Source organism: Bos mutus, chromosome 1 (assembly GCF_027580195.1).
Source record: "Bos mutus isolate GX-2022 chromosome 1, NWIPB_WYAK_1.1, whole genome shotgun sequence".
Classification (NCBI taxonomy): domain Eukaryota; kingdom Metazoa; phylum Chordata; class Mammalia; order Artiodactyla; family Bovidae; genus Bos; species Bos mutus.
This window is the reverse complement of record NC_091617.1, coordinates 75,156,257-75,177,777: the sequence shown is the minus strand read 5'-3', so window position 1 is coordinate 75,177,777 and position 21,521 is coordinate 75,156,257. Positions and strand designations below refer to the sequence as shown.

The 21,521-nt window shown below is 35.4% G+C and overlaps 1 protein-coding gene across 1 annotated transcript; it reads right to left on the bottom strand.

Moving 5' to 3' along the window:
- Nucleotides 1–2,559: 2,559 nt before the first annotated feature.
- UTS2B (urotensin 2B) lies at nt 2,560–17,590 on the bottom strand. The gene is made up of 5 exons (XM_005901193.2): nt 17,488–17,590; nt 12,498–12,596; nt 11,281–11,318; nt 9,940–10,033; nt 2,560–2,585 (listed from the first exon to the last, which is right to left on the bottom strand). Exons 1-5 carry the CDS (start codon nt 17,588–17,590, stop codon nt 2,560–2,562), a joined length of 360 nt encoding a protein of 119 aa, XP_005901255.2.
- Nucleotides 17,591–21,521: the final 3,931 nt, after the last annotated feature.

Sequence of the window (21,521 nt, the reverse complement as noted above, 5' to 3'; positions counted from 1 at the left end):
TAGGCCAAAAAAAAAACTGAAAATGAATTATTCTTTGAATTGTAATAGAGGAACCTTAGCAAAGAAAAGTAAATTTTGAGAAAGCTCACAGATTCTTTGATTTCTGTTCATAGTCTTGCACTAGAAATTTAGCAGTGGTACACAGACAAAGATCCTGCAGGACTTACTATTTGAAAGAATTATTTAAGTTATAATTTATCTTGCCCAACTTTGTGATGATTTATAGAAATGTATCCTATTCCTTAGCAACTCTTTCATTTTTCTTCCATTTGGATATTTGTCAGACTCTGCCTGCAATGCAGAAGACCTGGCTTTGATCCCTGGGTCAGGAAGATCTCTTGGAGAAGGGAATGACTACCCACTCCAGTATTCTTGCCTGGAGAATTCCATGGACAGAGCAGACTGGCAGGCTACAGTCCATGGGGTCACAAAGAGTTGGACATGTCAGTGATTAACACTCCACTCTATTCCAATCCAACTGAGTGCTGCTGCTTCATGCTTTGACAAAAGGTATTAAAACCTAGTGTAGCCTAAAAATTTCTCATGGTAAAGACTTAAAGTTGGATTAAAAAAATTGATTTCCTATCTACTTTAATTTTTAAATTCAAAATTATGCTTATGGGCTTCCATTTTAACTAAAGTAAGAAGTCACAATATATTGATTTACACTTTGTTCTAATGTGTAATGCATTTGTCTCATAGCATATACACCAGACTTACATGAAGAAAAAAAGAAAAATGTTTTCTCTATTTGTAACTATTTGATTTCATATTTTAATTTCTACCACTACTTTATATAGAGTAGAAAATCATGAGCGGTATTCTAGTTTAAAATATTTGTTTAACATACCAGGAAATTAAGTCATAATTTCTCTTAAGAATATGACAAGTCATCTCATCAATTTGTATAATGTATTGTGTATTACTAAACCCAGCTATATGTCATTGAAAGTTACCAGCTTAAAGGGACTTTTCATCTAGTTTCAAAGAAATAGATTACCTTTTCTTCTTCTTTGTTCCTGTGTGAAGCTTCATGGAGAAGTGAATAGGGATTTCTGAATTTTGGTGTTGATTACATAACTAATTTTTCATGGGGGATATTAATTGCTGACTACAAAAACAAAAAATATCTAGGGAATTCTACCTTTACTTTACAGATATTGTTGGGGAATTAAACTTCTTAAGGCAAATTTTAAAAAATAACAAATTATAAGAAAAACTATTAATAACTTTCTCTAAAAGGAAAAAGTATCAGAAACTTTTTAAATAACATTACCCATAAAGTTTAAAAATGCTTGAATATCATTCAACTGCACCAAAGTTAATAAACATGAGATGATGAAAACAGACATTTTATCTTTGTTTACAATAATATCATGCTTGTGTTCACAGCAGATGTAAATATGTGAGGAATATTCAGGCATTATTAAGCCAACTGTGTATTTATGTACATTCAAGTGGCTCCTAACAAGTTTATTTAAAGCACTACAGGTATATTACTCAACTTGGTCTGATTTATGAATTTTTTAATTGTTTTTCACTTAATATCGCTCATTCTAGGTCATGAGATAGTTTTATTGTTAAGAACCACACAATTAGCATATGTAGATAAACTACATTTCCCTTGTGCTGTGATATAAAGGAATGCCCATAGACTATCTGGCCATTGATAGTCTACCATTGATATTTTTTAATTATAAACTTCCTTTGACAATGTTTTGGTGTAAAATAAAAGTGACAGGTGGCAAATAAAAGTGAAGTTGGATTCCCAGCCTTGAACTGATTAAATAAGTTTGTTCAGAGATAAATAAGAGCAGTTTAATGTGAAGATGTGAGAAAGAAATGAATGAAAAAAACTCAAAGAGTTTTATGTTTTGTTTGATGTTTTTAGTACAGTGAATCTAGTCTCTCACTGACATGCTAAAAGTCTCAATTTCGGATACTGTGGTGAAGGCAGAGATAAGAATTAAGGGGCCCAAAGGCAAATTGTTATGTAAGAAAATTTTCTTAATATCTCTCTCTCAAACACCTAGTACTACTTTTTCCTAGAGTCCGATAAACAAGACTTCTGCTTCCTAGTAATGCAGTCATTTGGTAGTAGGAGTCTTATTGACAGTTATCCTAATGAACAGAAAAGAGATAGTAGCCAGCAGAATCACACACACAAAAAAGGGAAAGAACAAAGATACATATTTTCCACATAGGTTCAGACAATATAATATAATTTTCCAAAGCAATTTTTAAATTTTTTAATTGCTAGCTCAACAGCTTAGTCATCACTGAACAAAATGACATGTAGACAATGAATTTATGGAAAGCATACAATAGGTACAGCACTCTCAACTTTAGCTCTACAGAGTCATTCTGATAGTCCATGCCATTCAAGTGCAGCTAATTTGTCACTACGATTTGCAACATAAACTTTGAGCATGTAACAAACTGTATAAACACTGCCACTATTTTTTTATGCTTAAAATAGCTTCGATCTTTAAACAGTAGAGTGGGCAGATATATAACTTTTTCTAATTCTTATCCTTTTTTGCACCCAGAGCAAAAACTTTAGACACAGTATTTCCAAAAACAAGCTAAAAAAGAAACAAAACAATTCTTCATTAGAAAGAGTTTTGATAAAAATATTACATTTAAATAAAATAGTTTAAGTATGCCTGAGTATGAGGAAGTTTTCTAAAACAGATATTTAGTGGTAGTCAGCCTCATATGGATCTTTAAATTAATTAAAATTAAATAAATTTTTGAAGATTCAGCTTCTCTATAATACAGACCAACTTTTAAGTGCTCAATAGATAACCATAATGGACAGTGCAAATTTAGAGAACGGTCACCTCATTAAAGAAAGTTCTAATGGACAGCTCTGTTTTACATTATAATGTATGTAATACAATTCAAAAAATACAATAGGCCATCCTACTAGAGGCACTCCTCTATTTTAGAAGGGCTTTTCTGGTGGCTCAACTGGTAAAGAATCTGTCTGTAGTTGGGGAGACCTGGGTTCGATCCCTGGATTGGGAAGATTACCCACTCCAGTATTCTGGCCTGGAGAACTCCGTAGACTATTCCATGGGGTCACAAAGAGTCAGACATGACTGAGAGTCTTTTACTTTCTATTTAGAGTTGGCATAAATCACTTCATGGGAAATTGATGGGGAAACAGTGGAAACAGTGTCAGACTTTATTTTTCTGGGCTCCAAAATCACTGTAGTTGGTGATTGCAGCCATGAAATTAAAAGACACTTACTCCTTGGAAGGAAAGTTATGACCAACCTAGATAGCATATTCAAAAGCAGAGACATTACTTTGCCAACAAAGGTTCATCTAGTCAAGGCTATGGTTTTTCCAGTGGTCATGTATGGATGTGAAAGTTGGACTATGAAGAAAGCTGAGCACCAAAGAATTGATGCTTTTGAACTGTGGTGTTGGAGAAGACTCTTGAGAGTCCCTTGGACTGCCAGGAGATCCAACCAGTCCATTCTAAAGGAGATCAGTCCTGGGTGTTCTTTGGAAGGATTGATGCTAAAGCTGAAACTCCAATAATTTGGCCACCTCATGTGAAGAGTTGAAAAAAGACTCATTGGAAAAGACTCTGTTGCTGGGAGGGATTGGGGGCAGGAGGAGAAGGGGATGACAGAGGATAAGATGGCTGGATGGCATCACCGACTCAATGGACGTGAGTTTGAGTGAACTCCGGGAGTTGGTGATGGACAGGGAGGCCTGGCATGCTGCAATTCATGGGGTCGCAAAGAGTCGGACACGACTGAGTGACTGAACTGAACTGAAGTCCCAAAGAGGACTAAGCAAACAAGCAAAATCAGTGATAAATATGCTTCTATTTACTGGAGGAAAAAGAAGGAAGAGAATTTAAACTTCATTTTGCAAACCACCAAATGATATTTATGTAATTTGATTGTCAAATTGAGTCTCACATTCTGATCATAAAGTGATTCTTCAGAAAAAAGTCAAACTAATTCAAGCAGCATTTTAATCTTTAAATGCATGAATGAGTGATTTTAAATCTTCTGTGGATTGTTCCCAATCAATTGTCTGACTTAACGTCAGCTTCATCTAATTAATTACAAATTTCTCTAATTTCCTTCAAACTAAATGTTTTATAAAATGAAGACCTTGGGGTGATAGGTCTTTGATTCACTATTGATTAATGGGACGCACAATAAAAACGAGTTGAAAACTCATAGGACAGTTAAGACACTTTTTGCCATAAATAATAAAAGTCTATCTTCTTGCCCGGGTATCTCTCCCTAACTCCACTTACTCTTTAAACTGTTGCCTTAGTGCTCATCAGCACATATATACAGAGTGTTACGATAGTACTCAGAGTTTACTTTTCATTCCTAAAAGAGCCAGAGTTTTCTTTCAACAAAACACACTCAAATCCTATGAAAGCAGAAATTTATTTTCAGACAGTAAATTGAGGAGCTTGGTCCTCTAATCCAATATTCTTTTTATATTTTGGAAAGTCCCTTTCTGTCCCTTTGGATATCTTTGGATATCTCAATCAAGAAGGAAAATATAAATCTACACATATCCAAGACTTGCATCTCGAGAGCAGTTTGGTTCTGGTGCACTGGAATATACTTCCCAGTTGAAGGAAATCTTCATGAATGATATCACCAGTAGAACCAACTCCTCACTGCTTATCTATCATTTATCATTTATGTGGGGCGGGGGGGGGACACCCTAGCCAGCATTCTTGTGGTTCTCTTCTAATCCCTGTTTTAGCATGATGCTTGGTGTTGGACAGTTGTATCTTTAATGAAAGGAAGGATTTACCAGGTGTCTGTCAAGTATATATTAAATGATTAAACAGATAACATTATTTCACAGACATTTAAGATACTCTAGCTTTAAGCTGAATCTCTGAGTTCATTTCACCTTCATATATTGTTGTTCATGGTAGACTGTTTCTAGTTATCCCAATAAAAATGACAGATGTGATGTGGATTGCTCCTGTCACCCAGCCTGGGCATCTAATTCATATGTTTATCACTACAAATATTTATTTTGTTCCTAGTACATGCATAAATGCTTTAATATCTCCTTGCTTAAAAATAATCACAAAGCTTCCTTGACCCCTCCAAGTTACTCCAGCTAATATTCCAACTTTTACTACCCTTCAGAACAAAATTCCTCAAAAGAGTTGTCTGTTGTTAGTCATTTCTGTTATTTTATCATATTCTCCTTAACCAAAAGTCCATCAAATAATTCTTGTTGAAATAATTAAAACCCTTCCCATTTCTGTTCAGATGAAAAGTCTCAACTCTCATTTTACTGGACCTACCATAGCTTTAGGAACAGCTGAACTATGTCTTTCTGGAAACAGTTTTTCTGTTTGACATCTGAGGCATTTTTCTCCTTGTGGCCTTTTTCCACGGTAGCTGCTCCTTCTCAGTCTGTTTTGCTAATTCTCTCTCATCTGCCCAGTCTCTAACCTTGGTGTGGCCTGGCACTTGTCCTCAATATCTTCTGTTTTATAGCTACCTAGAGTGATTCCCTAGAGAGTTTCATCACAATACCAAGCCATGCTGACATGCAGGTAACTGTCATATTTAGATCTCCAGTCTGGGCTACTTCCCTAAGCTCCACATTTATATACTCAGGGGTTTACTCAAATTACTACTGGGAAGATTCTGTTATACATGGCATAACAAGCTCAAAATGTCTATAATAGAGATAGGATTCTCCAACTGTTCATTGTGTTTCTGAACATTTTCCAGGTGCTCCCCTAATCCCATTAAGTTAGACTGAGAACATGTGCCTAATTTGGGAAGGTAAGGATGCATTTTCCTCCATATCATTCCTATCCTGCCATCGGGACACGTGGTGCAGGCACAAAGTGAAGGAAAATAACCAAGGTACACAAGGCTTCATGTAAACATGAAATAAATCTTAAACCAAGTTACACCACTGAAATATTAAGGTTATTTTGCTGATGTGGTTTGCCTAATTTATCCCAAATATACCTTAATAACTTGAAGGAGGGTGCTACTCTAAGAGGAAGCTGAGTCATGGCACAGCCTCAGCAACTGATTAATGGCAGACAAGGAAATTGATGTCACAGGCTGGAAACAAGAAGAGTCATTTTTCAAAGCAGCAAAATGTGTGGTAAAACTGACATCTATAACAGTTCAGATTTAGAATGTGTTCCTCTGGAACTTCTAGAAGAAAAAGGTAAGGAAATAGAACATTGGCAGTATGTTTAGGTTTCTGGTGGATACACTTAGCCAGATATTACAAGAAATAGTAAGCTTAGGGGGAAATGGTGTCTTTACAAATAAATAAAAATGAAACAAAGGTAGTTCAGAAATATAAGACCTTGAAATATTTCAAGAGCTGTTTCTAGATACCAAAACTATAAAAGGGATTTAAAATGATTCTGAGTGAAGTCAGGTAAGTATCAATTGAAATAAGGAATTCAGGGCAAAAAATTAGATTAAGTGTTACTTTTCAAAATATATTCTTCAAGGCAACTCAGTTGGGGGTGATAATACAAAATAGTTAAAATAGTTTTTTAAAAACTGTGTAGCAATAGTTGAGAGGCTGTCTAAATTGGTACAAGAAATCATTGTCAAAGACACCATAAACCCTAGAACTAGAAACATCTTTGACACTTTAAAATGAAATAAACCTTGGGCCTCCAACTTTGTGAGAGTAGGAAGAGGCCTGAGAAAACCATTCAGGCCTCAGAGAGAATACTTCCCTAAACGCACATAAGCTGTGTTGAGGGATGAAAAATGAAAAAAAAAAAAAAAAGCAAAAACTTCGGAAAAGATGGAGCCAGGGGAAACAGCACAATGGACAGAAGACTCCTCCTACACACTAGTAGGTCCTAAGCAAGAAACTTTTCTCCATCTCCAGAGTAAGAGACCTGTACAATATTTGCCCTGTGGGATTTCAGAATTGCTAGAGGTTACCACTCATGTCTCATGTTCTTTTCCTTTATGAATATGATGATTGATTGTTGTTATCCTTTCCCTATTCCCATGCTAATTACTGAATTTGTCCTTTTAGCTAATAAGTCTGTGAATGAAGTGGAGCCACATTGTATTTGACAAAAAGTAGTATCTCCTGGAGAGCCTGTTCTTTGTTCGGGGTGCAGCAGTGAAAGGAATTCGGGGTTGTCTCTAATAGAGAGTCAGTTGAGTACAGTCTATGTTGTTAAGAAAAGACCAAAGGATTGACTGTGGTGGAGGCGGTACTCCCCATGTACTTTTATATGTGCTTTCTAACTTTTATTAGCTTGTTCTTCCAATATGTTGGTGGCAGCTCAAGTGACTAATTAAAGGCAGGGGATCAGTAGAAGTGATGCATGTCCCTGAACTGAGGCAACTAAGGGCTGGGATTCAGCCTCTATCCCTCTCCTTCATCTTGGTAATCTTGGAGGCAGTCATGTTACAGCAACAATCTAGATGACACAGCCACAAAATAGAAGAGGCTTGTATTAATACTATGTACATTGAACTTTATGGATTTCCTTATATTAAGTCTCTGAGATTTGGACTAAAATTTGTAACGTATCATAGCCTAGGCCATACTGACTATGAAAAGATTCAACAAATCTCTATACCAACTCTTTTCCATCACCAAACCCTTGCACCATGTTGCCTCCTCCAACTCTCTGTCCATGGAATTCTCCAGACAAGAATACTGAAATGGGATTCTCCAGACAAGAATACTGAAATGAGTAGCCATTCCCTTCTTCAGGGGATCTTCCCTGATGAGAGATCAAACCTGAGTTTCCTGCATTGCAGGCAGATTATTTACCTTCTGAGCCATCAGGGAAGCCCTCAATAAACAGAAATTGCCCTTTTATCCCTAGTCACTTAGAACAAAACCTTGGAGTCTTTTACAAACCTTCCTCTTTTTTCACAACTCATATATAATTTTAGAGCAAATTTTGTTGACTTTTTTTTTTCAAAGTATATCTAGTATCAGACTCCTTCTTATCAATTCACTACTGTCACCCTAATTAAAGTTACCACCATTTATTATCTAGATCCTTAGTTAGCTTCATTAAAGGTCTCTGCTTGCATTTTTGCTCCTTTTTGCAGTGTATTCTGGAGAAGGAAATGGCAATACACTCCAGTGTTCTTGCCTGGAGAATCCCATGGACAGAGCAGTTTAGTGGGCTGCTTAGCATGCATGCATGCATTGGAGAAGTAAATGGCAACCCACTCCAGGGTTTTTGCCTGGAGAATCCCAGGGACAGAGGAGCCTGGTGGGCTGCAGTCTATGGAGTCGCACAGAGTCAGACATGACTGAAGCGACTCTTAGCAGCAGCAGCAGCAGTATATTCTCCACTAAACATCAAGATTGGTTCTGTTGAAACTTATTTCTTAGCACTTACTTGCCCCAAATTTTCAGTGATTTCCCATATGATAATTGTTCAGCCACTAAGTTGTGTCCGACTCTGATTATATGAATTGATTATAAGGAATGAGAGAAGCACACCAGACTCCTCCATCCTCCACTATTTCCTGAAGTTTGCTCAAATTCATGTCCATTAAGTCCATGATGTCAACTAACCATCTCATCCTCTGCCACCCCTTTCTCATTTTGCTTCAGTCTTACCCAGTATGACCGTTAATAAAAGCTAAAGTCCTTAAAAAGCCGGAAGATTCTCTCCCTTCCACCTTCCAATATATCCTCTACCAATGTCCTTCAGGCTCTCTGGTTAAATCACTTAGTAATTGGGTTATTTTCAGCATGCTACTTAACCCCTCTGAGATGTAATTTTCCCATCTATAATATAGGCATAGTAATAGCTATCTTATGGTGATTATGATGAAAATAAAATAATAATTATAGTAATAATGATCAAAATGAATTTTTAAAGTAGGGCTTACATAGTACTGATTACATGCCAGATATTGTTCTAAGTGACTTTCATATATTAACTTATAAAATCCTCCTAACAATCCCATAAAAATGATTATTATTATTTGTATTTGGGGGCAAAGAAAATGAGGCACAGGAAGTTAGATAATTTCCCAAGGTCACACATATAGGATATATCAATATTACAATTTAAACCCAGGCTGTCTAACTATAGACTCTATATGCTTAACCATAACAACCTGAGATAGTAAAATATAAAATGTCTGGTATATGCTAAGTGTCTAAAGAATGCTGTTTCATCCTTTTCCATGGTAAAAACCGCTTTTTTACAGCCGTTAAAGACAAACCTGAGAGGAAGGGGACAAGTGAAAATGAATAAAACATGCCTTAGCAAATCTCATATCACAACATGAATAAAGAGACATATATGCAATTTTTTCATAAACAAGAATTTTCCAGGAATGTTATAAAAAGAAATAGGGATCCAAAAGACAGATCTTTCTAAAATTAAATATTATGAATCAAAACCTGGACTAAGTGCTATAGCAATGAGAGTACTCTTTACTCTCCAGTGTTAAAGCAAAATAGCAAGGGGGAGACACAGTTTTAAACAATGAAAGTCTAATTTTACTTAAATCTGGAATGTATGACCTTGCTCACCATGTTGTATGCGTGACAGAGTTCACAGACATTTAATGCCTTCATTTGAATGTCTGTGTACTCAGTCACTCAGTCATGTCCTACTCTGAGATCACATGGACTGTAGCCCGACAGGCTCCTCTGTCCATGGAATTCTCCAGGCAAGAATACTGGAGTGGGTAGCCATTCCCTTCTCCAAGGGATCTTCCCAACCCAAGGATTGAAGCCCAATCTCCCACATTGCAGGCAGATTCTTTATCGTCTGAGCCATTGGGGAAGACTTCATTGGAATTTTTTTTTTTTTAATATGAGCTTTGATCTGATCATCAACATAAGATAAAGAAGTGTCAACTTAATTTCTTCCCTTTCAGAAATACTTGCAAAAGTAATCTTAGAATTCAATGTTAAGACTTTGAAGTGAAAACTTACCTCGCTTATTAGGATGGGAAGAAGATAGACCGTCTATCGCATAGGACATCTCAGCATCCTTTGCTTCCATGAGCTGCTCTTTCAGCTTTTCCAGCTTTTAAAAATCGAATATGAAAATTATTAGTCTTTAATAACAACAATACCATTTTCTATGAAAGAAGAAAGAGCAAGAAAAGGAGGAAGAAGGAAAGATGGACAAAAGGAAGGAGGAAAAAGCAACAGAAAAGGAAATAAGAGTAATAAAAAAAATAAAAATAATTAAACAGAAAAATAAAAGGAAACTTGCATTTAGAAACTGACTGGAAAGGTCCATGACTCAACAGACAATTAGGAACAAACAGGTTTATGGTGAAGGAAGTCAAGTCTCAGTGTTCATTAATGGGAAGCCTGTAAACACAGCCTGTGTAGCTGGACTTGATTTGATGTCACCCAAAATGACCAGTCCTTTTCAAGGAGTTTCAAAGACTTTATGTGTATGTTTGAATTTCCTGAAATATTTGTCCTTCCTAGTGGGAAGGAGTATTTTAAGACCCTAAGGTTTCCATCCAGAGTGTAAGCCAAGTTGATCTTTATCAAGATCACTGATTGCCTAAACCCTGGAGATCTAACTATCAAAACAGAATTCAGCTTGAGCTTCTGCATGTATCCGTGTCCTAGCTGCTAATAATTGATGGGGCATACTTCTCTCTCACAGCCACATGGTTTATATGATAATGAATTTGCATGCAGTTGTGTTTGAAAGAGTTAAGAAATAATCTAATGCAACAATTTTCCAATTTTCCTCATAGAGAGAAGTTGGGGGATAAGGTTGCTAAGGGGTTCCCTGTACCAAGGCCAAAGACAGGTCAAGAATGCAGCACTTCATTCCCTCTCCTCCCAAACTAGCTGCTTCAAGCAGAACAGCTCCACTTTTATATGTTTCATTTACTGGGAACACATACAATTTTGTTTGGAGAAAAATATTTCCACTTTGCAAAGTAATAATAGCTTTTGAAAACCACCAATCTAATTATAGTCTCCTATTTTACAGATGAGGAGATTTAGATCCAGAGAATTTTAATTCTTCCATGGTCTCCTAGGTAATTGGAGAACTGGATCTAAAATCCAGATTTCTAGACATTTTATCCCATGATCACTTCAGTTATAGTTTTGTCTTGTTTTCCTTTTCTTCCTTTTTTAGTAGAATTTGATTGTTTTTCCTAGTGAATTACTTCACTCTTTTTCTAGCAAGAATAATAGTTTTAAAATACAGTTATTAATAATTTTAAAAACTACTGTTTCAAAATAAATTGTCTTATAATAATTATGAAAATTGAGATTTTATGTGTTTCACATTCTCACCTGGTTAAGTTCCTCCAATTTGTCAGCCAGTTCTATATCTGCAAGACACATTTGTCATATGAAAAGTATACATTGCAAGTAATATTTAATTCACTTCAGGTCACACATTCAGAAAGACAAGGTATTTTTTTTTGTATGATTTGAGATCACCCATGTATCTCTCATACAAAGCCCCGAATATGTTTTCAGTGTCTGTAATGTTGGAATATAATCAGTACTATAATGAGCAAGCATTTAATTTCTATCATAAATACAGAGTTTTCTTAAATAGGGACTTTTCATAGTTCTAATAAGGACTAATATTTAGAAGTAAATTTTTACACTGGCATGGGGACATTCTCATGAAAAAATCTTAAGTAAAAAAAAAAGGCAGGCCACAAATCTTTTCTGTAAAATTTAATCAAGAGGGAAATTTCCCAAAATACTAATAGTAATGTCTCTGGGTTTTACAATTTGAGTACAGATTTTTCTTTTTATAATCATGTTCAATTTCCTCAATGAAACATCTTATTTCTAATTTTTAAATCCTGTATTTTTAAGTATTTATCTTTTAACCAGTACCCTGTCCCATGAACAGACAGTTTTTTTAGAACAGATGTTTTCTGAGAGAGCACTACATTATCATATTGTCATACTGTCTCTCGGGTTAGACTTGCTAAATTTCTGACAATATCTATCATTTCTTGGAGACCAATCTGTTGCGTAATTGTAAATCAGATTATCCTATACTTCAAAGAAAAAAAAAAATAAAAACTTTGGTGGAGCCTAAATTTCTCAATGGTTTCTACTCCAGTCATTTCCCAAATTGAAAGAATCTGATTGCAAAATAAGTGCCACAAAACCACAGTTAATTTGAGAGATTTCTAGTGGAAACTTATTTCAAAACATTTAATAATACCCTGGAAGCATTTAGTAAAAGAAAATATTAACTGTACCTGTGGGGAATAACATAGATGAGAGGGAAAAATATAAGTAAAGATAACTGTTTTGTAACTCGACAATTACTAATCCCATTAGAATACTCTAATTGAACAAAACAAGACTTTAATGTTTTTTAATAATGCCATTGTTTTTAGCATGAATATGAAATAACAGACAATTGAGCCTTTAGTGCAGCTTTAAATCAGTAATTATTGCTTTCTTTAGTATAAATTAACATGTAGAGAAAACAGGTCAGAAGATGGAATAAATAATGTTTGACATTATTCTTAACTCACCAATGTTGGAAGGTCTTTGGAAGCCAAAATTTTTATTCAGTAGAGCCAGCAATGGTTCTTCACCATCTGCATCTTCTTTATCTGGAAGCAATTCATTTCCTGTAATAATTACCTCAGTGTAGTGAAAGCTCTTTTCAATCTGTGTCACTTGAATGTCTTTCTGATTAAATAGATTCCACAGGTAACTATTAAGGTGTATGTGTGCTCAGTTGCTCAGTCACGTCCGACTCTTTGCGACCCCATGGACTATACTGTAACCCCCTAGGTCCCTCTGTCCATAGAATTTTCCAGGGAAGAATAATGGAGTGGGCTGTCATTTCCTCCTCCAGAGGATCCTCCTGACCCATGGATAGAACCTGAGTCTCTTGTATCTCCTGCATTGACAGGCAGATTCCTTGCCACTGCACAACCTGGAAAGTGTGTGTACTTGCCAATAAAATGTGTATAGAGAGAGATGTGTAATATAAAAAGACAAGCTGTTTTAAAAATCATTGAATGTATATGAACACTCAAAGAGAGATTGTGAGAAAGAGAAAGAAGCAGAGATGGAGAATATATCTGGAAGTTTACAGTCTAAAATTTACCCGTAATTATTTCTGCCTTCGTAGAATTACAGAAAGTTGTACTTTCTGTTTTTTCGTCTGTATTTAAAATTTTTTTCTACTATTGTGTTTAACATAAGAAATATAAATTAAAAGTTGTTTTTAAGATAAAAATATAAAATTTGACTTTGAGATTTTATGCACATATAAATATGAGCCATTTTGTATTCTGGGAATTGCCTTGAACCATCGAAGGCAACCTTGTAGAAGTGGTCAGATGGCGCCTAGTTTTTCTGTGATCATAGCTTTACATCTTTGTCCATTTACCTACTAGCCCACTCTCTCAGCACTCTAAAAACAGAAAAATCAACCAAATTTTCCTAAATATTTTGATTCTGGAGTAAAAATCAGGACAATAGACTTTATTCAAGCTATAAAAAATGAAGATTCAACAGGATTGTAATGCAATTAAAATAATAATTAGTGCCTTATAAACAAAATGAACTTTGTAAGGTGGCCTAAAATAATCAAACCTTTATTATATAATTTTTATAGGATCAGTCTTCCCTCTCTTTTTCTCCTCATGTTACCAAACCCAGGTCTAGCTGCTGCCACTCAAAAGCCATTTAAAGAGGCCAGCTTAGTGGAAGGAACGTTTGCTTTATTTTGGATGCCAGCTACCAGGAGGGTTGGGGAGGGCAGAGACCTGTCCAATGTCTGACTGCCCCCTGATTGTCAGGAGGCATGAGCTTTAACAGGCTGAGGGAGGGGGCTACGCGCATAAACATGTCAGCTCTGATAGTCATTTTGAAATTGGTTATCAGTGGTCTGACCAGTGTAATCTTGCTTATTTTAGGTACTGTTAATCTTCAGTTCCAGCATCAGTTTGTTTCAATTTCTTTGAGGCCAGTTCTCAGAATTGTGGCTGCTTATCTCATGACTACAGTCTGGTCGTCAGGTAGTTAATTTCTCCACCTGATATTTCAGTATCTATAAGACAGCTCACAGGATATGGCTCAGAATATTATCTATGGCCCTTGAGAAGGAACTAAAGGTCCTTGGTTATGCTTAAAGACTACATTATTATTATTGGGCTTCCTTTGACTGTTTCCCTTTGTTTCTTCATTTTCTCAGTTCTCCGACTAAACTTATTCTTTGTCTAAAGTTTTTCCATAAAAAAAAAGGAAGTCTGAGGACATGGGCAAGGGGGTTGGGGGTCAAGGACCACAAGGTCCTGCTCCATTTCAGTCATAATAACTGATATTGTGTGGATAAAAGATAGATTAGTGAGTTTAAAATTTAAAAGCGGGAATATTGAGGCTTCAGTTAGAGAAATGGCTCATAATTTAACTAGACTCTTCCTTTAAATTGTCTCCTATTCCCTGCGTCTCCAAAATGTCAATTAATGAACTCAAATAACTAAATGGTTAATTAAAGGAATAAATGATTTGCTGAGAAAGACAATACAATGACTTGGGGTAGGTGGCATCATCAAAAGTTTCTACACTGACAAACACATTTATTGTTGCTCAATTTCCTCAATTTTAAAGTTCCTCAATTTCCATTACTTCATAGGCATAGAAATTATTTGTGAAATTCTGGGGTACTTTTTTCTTTGAGTAGTTAAAATAATAGACTATCAGTGGAACTTTTGCTTAACATCAATTAAACAAAGACCCTCAGGAATAATTTAGTTTAAGAGAAAGATATGACTATGCAATAGTGTAGCAATTTTTATTATAGCTATTTATTAAAATGTTAAATTATAATTTTAAAATGCTTTCATTGAAAAAATGAGGAACACTGTGTAGCCAGGTGATAATGATTATTTGTTTTATAAAGAGAACTGTGATAAAAGAAACAGGCTCCTCGCCTTCAATTTAGGGAATTTATAAAACTAGGAGGAAGGTAACTAGAAAATGTTACCTTCTGAACATTTTGTTGGCTTAATTTACAGTCCCTTTCTCTGTGTGTTTAAGTGGAACATTTTTCAAAAGAGAAAATTAATGTATTTACCATTCTTTACCCATTTGGTTTCCAGTGATTACACACTGTCCTCAGTAATTCTTGTCACTACCTTTTAAGAAAACCACCTTTTGTAGGAAACTCTGAGGAGAAGTTTTTTCAAGAAATTAAAAAAAAATTTTTTTTCTAAAGTAAGACATTAGAAAGATAAGAAAAATAGTAGAAAATAAGTCTTTTTTCTCATTTTTATTTTTAGTCTTAAAACAGATACAGCTTTAAGAGAAAAAATGCATGTAATTTTAATATTTCTGTCTTTGAACTAAAAGTTAGCGTTGATAAAGAAACTGTTTGAATAAAAACCTGCCCAAGTGCCGATGTCCCTTTAGCAAAAAGGATGGCAAAGTTACTCAGAAATGAGAGAGTGATTACTTTTGCAATATATAGGGAAAAAAAAAAGAAAAGACTCATTACTACCTGAGACACTGAAGCGTAAAAGACGCAGTTGTATCCTTGCTTGACATTTGAATGTGATGCTTTTTATGAGATATAGATAAGAAATTTTGCCAGAAAGAAACCTGGAACACCCTCAAATGATAATATACCAAAAATTTTTAAATAGTCTTTCTAGTCATGACATTCACTGCTGTTCATTTCACAGTGGGCAATTTGTCCAGTTTCAGGCTTATGAGTTATGCTTTCATGTGACCCCAAAACCAGAGGAAAGCTGGCAGACTGTGTTCTTGGTCTTGGATGGTATCTGACACAGAGAATGGTGACCCCACCTTTGTGGTCTGTCAGTGGACAAACGCTTATTTGAAAACAGTGTGTTAAAAGACTAAAATAAGTCAAACATTTAGTTGCTTTGAAAAACGGTGAGAAGTTCACTCTAATCCTGGACAATTTAGATTAGAAAATAAACTTCCCAGTAACTTGCCTTCTCTATTTACATATAATGAAACTGAGATCAAGGGGTCCCAGACAGAAACCTTTCCTATATGTTGCCAATGATATATGGACATCAGTGTGTGGTATTCTGGGGTCAGAGATGCTATCTATTTGTAATCTTGTAAAAAGTTTGAGTTGGATTTTTCTGTATTTTCACATACATGATATCAGAAGTTATAATACTGTTACCACTAACATCCTCATTTTGCAGAGTCTTCTGTGAGTGGCCAGATGTTTCCTTCCTCACACATTTATGCTGTGAAGAACATTGAAAATCCCATTATTTCATAGGAAAAGCAATGAAGGCCTACCAAGTGCAATGATTTTGGCTGGCCAAAGTCAAAATGTGAGTGCCAGGGATAAAATCCAGATTCTTTCATCCCCAAGCTTGTATTTAGGTCTTGCAGTTAGGTCCCAGGCTTGTATTTGTTTTTCAAAGGGAAAATCCCTATAAATAAATAACAAGGGTTTATGCAATTTTATTTCCACTCTCAAAAGAACTATTCTAATTTCCATTGACTTTTAAAATCTCATTTGAGGCAAAATGGTCTAGTAAAGTTGGATTAGATCTGAAAGAGGAAACTTAATTCCTTTCCTCAACCCAGAGTCATGTAAACAAAATTTATTAAATTCTGTCTTGGTTTCCCTAAGAAAGCAAAAGCAAAGGCTGTCTCCCTCCCTCTTCCTGACAAAGAGGTCAGTTAGATGATAGATTCAAATTGGATGAGATATTAAAGAGCACTATTTTTAAGTTACTATTTTTAAAAGGTAAAGACATATATAAAAGTTTCAATGAGGTTAGGTTGTTTGCCTAGTAAGTCAGCATTAAATCTAACTCCACTGATTGCCAGATTAAAAGCTATTTCCACTACAGAATGCAATGAAAAATTTTTTAAAAAGATCAAGTTCCAATATGACCAGAATAGAAACTTATTTTCTCTAAATTTATCATGGTATTTGTAGATGTCAAAAATTACATTATTTCATTTAATATAAGTACCCTAAGTATTTAGAAATCTGATTACAGTCAGTGAATAATGTGGGTGTTAACATTCTCCTCCTGAAAGTACTATATAAATTTCCCAATGTATCATTCTCCCCAGGTCTCTGCACATACAAGTGTTATCTTGATATGTTCTCAGAGTCATTCTCCTTTTAAAGTGGTTTATTAGTAATCTCACTGGATGAAACTCTTTTTTCCCCCTGAAGATATACTTTTGAAATATGCATTGCACTATATTACTATTTATACATCCCTGTCTTTGATAATGAAATGGAAATAAGAAAAAGATTTCCCTTGATTAAAGACAAATGCAGTTGAAATTAATTTAGTACAGTGTCAGTTAAAATTAATTAACTTGAGAACAGCATCACAGATTACATTTAATTTAAAACAGCAACTACTGAAGTGTTGTCTGAAGATTAAATTATATTGATGTTTAAAACATTATTGCCATAATGATAGAAAAATCAAAGTAACGCAAATAGGATAAGGATTATTTACCTACCTGTAGAATTTTACATTCATGTGTACATACCTTGAACAAAATATGGCACCCCATGCACCGATTCTAAAAAGATCATTACAGATAACAAAGTTAGGAGTCCAAAGGAAAGAGTGGTTGATAAAATCACGTTCATATTAAAAATCTTCTTCCGTGCTAGCAGAGAAACTGACTATCCAGGTCAAGACGAATATTTCAATGGCTCTGGAATGCTGCAGAGATCACTTTTAAAAGGTGGCAAATGTGCTTCAACTACAAATGATCTGAACAAAGGAAAAAAAAAAAAACCTTGTAAAATGTATTGCTCTCTGTCAACATGATTCACTACTTGGAGAAGTGACAGGTTTTCTACTCAGGCAATGGCAGGAAGAACCCAATCAATATATCTCATATCTGCCCATTTCACTAAAAGCAGGCATTCCTGTTCATGCACACGCACTCAGACACATGCACCTCATAAAGCTAAAACTAAGACTAGAGAACCTGTCAGTTAAATTTTCATAACAATGAAATGGGAACAACGCCTTTCATTTGGCTAATTTAGAACCCAGTATAGTCTTCTGGATACTGTTGTTATTTGCAACCATCACTTCATTTTTAACCAACCAAACAGATTTGAGCTGGGAAGAGTTCAAATTTGAAATGAATCATAATGGGAACATTAATGTCTTACTCTATCATTTTGCTGCAGCCAACACTTTTAAAAATTAAGACTGAATCTAATTAATTCAAAGTTGGCAAATGTCCCATCAATTATTCTCTTTAATACTTGCTTTAATTGTACTTTTTTTTTTTTAAGTAAAAGTCTTTCGGTATTATCTATAGTTACAATTTTATGACTGAAGATGCAGTAGTGACCTCTGGCCTTGGCATTTATTTTTTCTCTGAAGAGACTTAAGATGTATTTGCTTTAAAACTGTATTAGAGACATGTTCAGCTCATGGTTCCCTAATTTAAAAAAAAAATGTTTTTAAATGTAAATAAGGTTATTCTGAATTTTTTTTTTAATACAAACTTCTGTTATACAAAACAAGGAACCCTGTTCTCACAGGGTTTGCCTTCTAATAAGAGGCTAAATAATTGACTTGTCTTCTCAGATAAGGTTGGGTACTGATGACTTCTTCCTAAACAAAATTATGTTTGGTTTCTTTCCACAAAGGCTTTTTCAGGATATCTGATACAACTTTCTGAACCTTTTCTTCTGTTATGTTTTAGTTGATGTTGGCAATTTAATGACACATAAGTTCCTTATTCACAACGATCCATTCACTTTGGGAAAAAAATTTACAAAGACCTTTCATTAAATCATTCAATCCTCTGTCCCTAACAATTAAATTATTTTACTAAATTCTTCTCATGAGTGTTTAGCCAAATTAATTGTTCAAAGAAAAACAAATTTTCACTATTGACTGTGTTAGATAAATGAAGTTAGCATGTTTGTTCCTGGAACCATTAGTATGCTGCTGCTGTGGCTTAGTCGCTTCAGTCGTGTCTGACTCTGTGCGACCCTATGGTCTGCAGCCTGCCAGGCTCCTCTGTCTGTGTGATTCTCTAGGCAAGAGTACTGGAATGGGTTGCCATGTCCTCCCCCAGGGGATCTTCTTGACCTAGGGATTGAACACAGGTTTCTTGCATTGCAGGCGGATTTGTTACTGCTGAGCCATCAGAGAAGCCCACCATTAAGTAGACACAGTAATAATACATACTGAGGTTATTGTTGCCATTCAGTAAGCAGTCATCCCATGTCAGCTCCTGTTCTAAGCACTTCACAAACTGTATCTTATTTAATTCCCACCTCAATCCCTCAATAATTATATAATTGTTGTAACATTTCACCTTTTTCAGCAAAGGGAGAAAGTTGTGGAGCCAAAAGTGAAACCTAGATCTATCCAACTGCAAAGTCACATTCTTAACTCAAGTTGTCTCTTTCCCATAAACAGGGAAAAAAAGATTGTTCCAATAACAGAGACCTGATCTTTAAGAGAGGCTTCCCAGGTAACCTAGTGGTTAAAGAATCCACCTGCAATGTAGGAGACACAGGAGATGAGGGTTCGATACTTGGGTTAGAAAGATTCCCTAGAGAAGGAAACGGCAACTCACTCCAGTATTCTTGCCTGAAGAATCTCATGGATAGAGGAGCCTGGGGGTTACTGTCCATGGGGTCACAAAGAGTCGGACACAACTGAAGCGACTGAGCATCCACACATGCAATTTTAAGAAACTTACAACACTTTCACTTCGCATTTTCAAGAGCTATTTTTTAATCACTTAATCTGTATTTCAATTACAGCAGATAAATAACATTTTTATTTTGTCAGTAAGGACATTTTAAAGTTATAATTTACAGATAGCTTTAAGATTCACATACATTTTATCTGTTTCTCATGATGAGCAACAGGAAAAGAGCAGAGAGTCAGGGTCCATATGGTGACTCTAACACACTTGAATAATCACTTTTGACTCTATTAAACTCTTGGGTTTTTTTTCCAGTAAGTAGAAAAATTGAACAATTTCATTCTGACCTCTGTCTGACCCTGGTAGTTCTTGGTAAAATCCTGACACATCAGTTAAATGAGTGAATAAAAGCAGCAAGCAGGAGGAAGCAAGCAAAAGCAGAGACTCTCGAATTCTGACAAGTCAGTATATAGATTTTATTAAGAGTTCAGAATGACCTTTATTTGTCAAAATTAAATAGAAATGTCTATCCAAATACGTTAAAAATTTTTTTAATTGAGTTATTTGTCTTTTTATTATTAAGCTGTAAGTCTTCTTCATATTCCAGATACTAGTGCCTTATCAGATGTATAATTGGCAAACTTACTTCATATTCTGTCAACTGTCTTTTCACTTTGTTGATAGTGTCCTTTGAAGCACCAAAGTTTTTATTTGGATAAACTCCAACTTATCTATTTTTTTTTTCTGTCGTTTTGTGTTTTGACTATTGTATCTAAGAAACCATTGCCTAATACAAAGTCATGGGGCCTTTTTTTTTTTTTTTAGTTTTGTAGTTCTGGCTCTAAAATGTAGGGATTTGATCCATTTTGTGTTAAGTTTTGCATATGATGTGAAGAAGGGGTCCAGCTTCTTCTTTTACATGTGGACGTTTAGTTGTCCCAGCACCATTTGTTGACATTTCCCCATTGAATGATCTCAGCATCGTGTCTCTATCAGCTGACTATGTTATTGTTGTTCAGTCACTAAGCTGTGTCTAACTCTTTGTGACCCCATGGACTGCAGCATGCCAAGCTTTCTTGTCTTTCACTATCTCCCAGAGTTTACTGGAACTCATGTCCATTGAGTTGGTGATGTTATCTAACCATCTCATTCTCTGCTGCCTTCTCCTTTTGCCTTCAAGCTTTCACAATGTCAGGGTCTTTTCCAATGAGTTGGCTCTTCACATCAGGTGGCCAAAGTATTGGAGCTTCAGCTTCAGCATCAATCCTTCCAGTGAATGTTCAGGACTGATTTCCTTTAGGATGGACTGGTTTGATATCCTTGTGGTCCAAGGGACTCTCCTTGCCATCTTCTCCAGCACCACAGTTCAAAAGCAACAATTCTTCAGGACCCAGCCTTCTTTATGGCCCAGCTCTCACATCCATACATGACTACTGGAAAAACCATTGCTTTGACTATATGAACCTTTGTAGGCAAAGTGGTATCTCTGCTTTTTAATATGTTGTCTAGGTTTGTCACAGCTTTTCTACCAAGGAGCAAGTGTCTTTTAATTTCACGATGGCAGTCATCATTCATAGTGATTTTGGAGCCCAAGAAAATAAAATCTGTCACTGTTCCACTTTTCCCCGTCTATTTGCCGTGAAGTGATGGGACTGGATGCCATGATCTTAGTTTTTTGAATGTCGAGTTTTAAGCCAGCTTTTTCACTCTCCTCTTTTACCCTCAGTTGACTATAGACATGTGGCTTTATTTCCAGATTCTCAATCATATTTCATTATTCAATTGTCTTTTTGTTAGTACCATATTGTCTTGATTAATGTAGCTTTGTAGTAAGCTGTGAAATCAGGGAGTGTGAGACTTCCAACATTTTCATTTATTCTGTATCACTTGTA

Bases quoted from the DNA above. Each gene is read 5' to 3' on its own strand.
- UTS2B (XM_005901193.2), bottom strand. From the start codon at position 17,590: ATGAACGTGATTTTATCAACCACTCTTTCCTTTGGACTCCTAACTTTG. The intron at 12,597-17,487 runs GTATGTACACAT...TAATTATTACAG, and splicing joins GGTGCCATATTTTGTTCAAG to GAAATGAATTGCTTCCAGAT. The intron at 10,034-11,280 runs GTGAGAATGTGA...GATTTTTAAAAG, and splicing joins AATTGGAGGAACTTAACCAG to CTGGAAAAGCTGAAAGAGCA.